The 5,118-nt window shown below is 32.8% G+C and overlaps 1 protein-coding gene across 1 annotated transcript; it reads left to right on the forward strand.

The window, feature by feature from the left end:
- The first annotated feature begins 241 nt into the window (after positions 1 to 241).
- LOC111401447 lies at positions 242 to 4,820 on the forward strand. The gene is made up of 5 exons (XM_023029183.1): positions 242 to 419; positions 1,079 to 1,192; positions 3,098 to 3,177; positions 3,792 to 3,916; positions 4,484 to 4,820. The coding sequence occupies exons 1-5, from the start codon at positions 367 to 369 to the stop codon at positions 4,553 to 4,555; spliced, it is 444 nt and encodes a 147-aa protein (XP_022884951.1). The 5' UTR covers positions 242 to 366; the 3' UTR covers positions 4,556 to 4,820.
- Positions 4,821 to 5,118: the final 298 nt, after the last annotated feature.

Raw genomic sequence — 5,118 nt, forward strand, 5'->3', positions numbered from 1 at the left:
AAGATTCGATTTTTATTTGGTTCTTGGTCTAGAACCAAGAATCGAATCGTACCCGTCGATTCTCAATTCAGATATCTGTTCGGGTATTTAATTTGACAAGAATCGTCGGGTTCAGTTTGATTTGATTCGAATTTGGTTCGATCGGTTCGGTTCAAAAGATTTGGACAGCTCTAGATTTGAGAATGAATTGAGAAAAAGGATATTTCCTCTTTAATTAACCATTAAAAATTTTTAACCGTTGCTGAACTCAACCTAAGATTGGAACAACATTCACACAAAATTAAACGCGATTTCACGGTAACGTTCGCGAAAGACGTGGATAGTGTTCAAAACTTGCCTACGGCTGGACATTCTTGTCATACGAAAATGCTGCTCGCAGTCTTGATCGCCAATTTTGAAGGCAATATTCTCGTTGAACGGTAAAACTTTTCCATTTATTAATCCTTACCCAGTTGGATTTGCGATCTGGGCTTTATGATTCTTGATTTGTTCAATTTTCAGTTCATTCTGTAGAATATAGTTTCTGCTTCTTAAAAATTGATTTGGGTCCATTTACGATTGAGATTGAATATTATTACTCGAGACTAAATAATTTAGTCCGTATTAGATCTAAAATTTTAAGATTAATATTTTCGTGCATATGTTTTGAGACATCTAATAACTAAATTAACTGTAAGAATTTGATTTTGAGAATTTAAGATTAAGCCATTTGAGAATTCGTTAATTTTGAGAATTTAAGTGGTCAAGATCAATTTCTAAGAACTCACTACTTATTGTACAAAAATTTCTAATTGACTTAAAATTTGAGTTTATACAGATTTGATCAGAATTATTGTAATTGAAAAGCATTTGTAATTTAATCAATCAAGCTCTTTATGTAGTTAGTGAACTTTTACAGGGCTAAGGAAAAGATCTGAGGTGAATTTCTGTAGAATTAACTGTAAGGGAGGATTATTTTTCTGTTATTTTGAGCATTTGACTAGATATGACGGACTTCTAGTAACTGGGTCAAAATGGATTATCTATAATCAAACCTTAAGATTCATTAAGTTATTTTTTTGGGTTTCGGGTGATTTAGTTTCAATGGAGTTCCAGCTGAGGAACGTTTGCATTGGCGGTCTTTCTTAGTGAAGCTCGGAGCTGATAATCTTAAAGGTGTCAAGAATGAGGAGCTCCTTGTTGCATCCCACAGGTATGATGTCTTATCCCTCAATTTTACTCAGTTATCTGTATTGTTTTAGGTATTGAATATTCAAATATTATGCTTTTTTTTGTGGCCGTTTACGTGCTTGTGTCCTTTCGTAGATATAAATTGACACTCAAAACTCTGTTTCATAACATATCCACTACATCTGGTTTTAACATTTGCCATTCACTACCATAGAGTTTTTGGAGTTGGATAGGGATGCTGTGCCTTTAAAAGCTGGGGATCAAATCAGTATATCAATACCAATTCTATCTGAGCTCTTGGAATTGGAATAAGTTCGCAAATCACGAAATCTTTGTGATCTTCTCTATCTAATGAATGGAGACACTGGTCTAGTAGACTCTATTTAGTTGAAATAGAATGCTATATCCCTACAAGAAATTCTGTTCTGTTTGTGTATACCCACTAAATTGTATACTTACATGTGTGGACCAAGTGGATTAGTTCGTTTTATCTTGATTGCCAAAACCAACTTTCAATAATTTGTTATTATGCATTTTTAAAACTGAGGGTTTGGTTGGTTTGTCATCATGGAGAAGGAAGAAGTACCTCGAGTTAAATTTGTTTTAGCTTCATAACTCTTTTATATATAGTTATATAGATTCATAATAATGCCATATTTTCAGGGTTTTGTTTGCATTGAAATTTTTCTTGCTAACACTAAGTGACTACACGATAATGCCTGAACTCTTTTGACAATTCTGGAAATAGATTTTTGGTAGTAGAAAGTAAGAAGTTAAATGGTGGAAGTAAATGTGTGCTGATATGCTAGTAGGATGCTTGTTTAGTTTATGTCGATTGGGAAAAAGAAAATATTGTAAGATATGTGCTTATCATATGTTCATGTGGTACTCTTACCATATCATTTACTCACCTTTGAGTGACCTAAAAATCTGGTTTTGCAATATCTCTGATATCAATTGTTGTTTAAGACCTCCAAGATACTCTTTATTTTAAAGAGCATCTTTTCTAATATAAAGAGCATCTTAAAGAATATTAGAAATAAAGAGTGAAAGTTTTTATACATGTCCAATATTCTCTTTATTTAATATAATCTTTATTTGAATTTTTCCATGATCATTTATGACTCAACCTTTTCCCTCCTTTTCCTTACTTCCCTCATTTATTTTATTTTATTATCCTCTCTATCTTAAAAGAGGTGAACAGGAAATTTTGAAATTATAAATGAACTGGCTAAAAGTTTTGTAGAGAATGAGTTTGGCTCTCTACATTTGGAGAGTCACATCCACTTGTCACTTTGGATTTTAGATATAGATAGGTTTTTCACTCCTAAAAAAATTGGTTTGACTCTCTATAATAAAAAGAACGAGGTTAATAAATAAAAAGACTTTTGCAGATATTTCTCTTTAGTTGTGTCACCTCGAAACATTGGATTTTATGCACAAATGTCATGCATTTTGACACCAACCTCTGCAATCATGAATATGCCAACTGTGTAGCACCTATTTATTTCCAGTGCTCCTCATTTTCTGGATTATGTCTGTTTATTTTTTATTGCTCATTTATTTTAAAATCTGCAGACTAGCTTTCAGAATTTATTTCTTTTTGTATGAAGTCATTCAATATTTTTTATACGGATTTATTGAATGAGCAGTTAACAAATTTGTGATAGATTTAACTTGTCGATTTTTATAGGTGACACTGATTACGTTTCTTATTAAAATGGCCTAATGATTTAGAAAGTGAAGCTGTAGATCTTGCTTGAGGCAAGAATCAAGAAACAACAATTCTTCATTTTTTTTTTCCTGATTCCATCAATGAAGCTTATACAAGTCTTATAGGAAAGAATAAAATGTCTGTTATGTACTTCTCATATCTATACTGTCTTTGTTATCAAACTTTCATGCATTTAATTATTCTGTTATGCAGGTCAGTTTATATTGTTTATACAGTGCTCGGAGATGTCAGTATATTTGTTGTCGGCAAGGATGAGTATGATGAACTTGCCTGTAAGCTTTCTTTTTAGACGTTTTTTATTGTGAAATTATTTTGAGATGTAGAAAAAGATTAGTGTGATGAAAGTTCATTTAAGTAAGCTGAGATACTTCCAATATCACTGACAAGTCTGATCTTCCACTAAATCAAAAACAACTTAGAATAAGCTGATCTGAAAATATATAGCCCCTATTTGGTATTGATTAATTCAAGTCAAATTCATCAATTAATTTCAACCACATATTTTATTGGACCCACAACTTTTCAACCACACATTTCATCAATTTTTATCAAAATCTAATAAAAATCTGATTTTAATCCCCACCAAACCGGGGCATAACATTGTTAATCCGTGAAATCTCGTGCTACATGGTCATTATATGTCAACAGCTTGTAAACTGGTCATTGCAACAAATGAGCCGGGGTAATTCTATTCATTTATAGGATTTATTGTCAGCCCGTGCATCTCATAATAAAGAATGTGGTTGCAGTGCTCCCTTTTTGATTCATATGACCTGTTGCCCTTGATGGCTATATAAGCTAAACCCTTGTACCCTACACGCTTGTAGGGTTTATAATTATATTTATTTTCATACTTTTGGCTTAATCTCGGTTCTCTTTAACACAGTGGCAGAAGCTATCTTTGTTATAACCTCAGCCCTAAAGGATGTATGCGGGAAACCTCCAACAGAGCGTCTTTTTCTTGACAAATATGGAAAGATTTGCTTGTGCCTGGATGAGATTGTGTGGAAGGTGAGTTCTATTTCTTTTGTTTATTGACTTATAATTAAATTATATCAGGTTCTAATATACTAATATACCTGCAATATGAAGAATTTTGAGGATCCTCAATCTCATTGATCTTCAGTGTAATGTTTTCTTTTACACAACTGTTATTAGTGTAAATGCATTCAAATGAACTTAGTCAATTCCTTAACTCTACGTTGTTGATAACTCATTAGAGAACAACTTTATCCATCTTGCGTCATTTAAGCTCTTTCTGAGCTTTATTGACTATTTAGTTTTGAAGCTGTGCAAGACTAACAGGCATTATGTAGCTTTCAATTTATGTGGATACTTTTCTCATGTTGAAACGTGCAAAAAAGAAAAAAGTTTCATTTATGATGAAAAGCTGAGAGACATCACTTTCACATTAGAAAATTTGCCATTTTGGTGCTATAATGAGCACAAAATATTGCTTTGTAATTCATAATCATAAATCCTTTCTGCTACACTTTTGTCCTTTGCTGTCCATTATTTCATTTGGTAGAGATCAAGTAGTATATTTTCTTATGAAATTACTACACTTCTTTTTTGAAGGGTTTGTTGGAGAACACTGATAAAGAGAGAATCAAGAGACTTGTGCGGCTGAAACCGCCTACAGAATTCTGAAAGTCTAGCAACCCTCCCCTCTCGAATTGATAAAGAAGAAAGGTTTAGGTTTATCCAAATTTCTTATGCCATGCATGACGAATGAACTTCAATGTATTTTTTCAATTGGTTTCGATCTAGTAACTCCCTTGAGTTTTTGCACCTGTATTTATTGTTGTTCAACCTTTCCAGTTTCAATCCAGTATAATATTTGTACTTACCACTCTGGTGAAAAATTTCAATCATACTGAGGAAGAGAAGAAAAAGGATGTTATTTGAGCAATCATTTTAGCTTTGTTTATAGTAGTTCGGTAGTCGTTAGATGCTTGATTTGACCCTCTTGCGCCCCGGGGCAGCCTCAAGGAGAGAGACTCATCTCCAGGGGTTTAGTTGATTTCGGGTTTGAAGGTTGTATTTTGGAATTTTTAACTTTCAAGGTGAGCTGTTTGTGACAAACATGGATGGGGACAGTATATCGAGTCTTTTTTGTGACTCATTAATTGCTACAAAGTTGAATCATCTTAAAATCATAGATAAAGTACTTGATTGACTAAGACAGAAGATACAATTTTTTTCCCTAAAAA

The sequence above is a fragment of the Olea europaea genome, chromosome 10 (assembly GCF_002742605.1).
Source record: "Olea europaea var. sylvestris chromosome 10, O_europaea_v1, whole genome shotgun sequence".
Lineage (NCBI taxonomy): Eukaryota > Viridiplantae > Streptophyta > Magnoliopsida > Lamiales > Oleaceae > Olea > Olea europaea.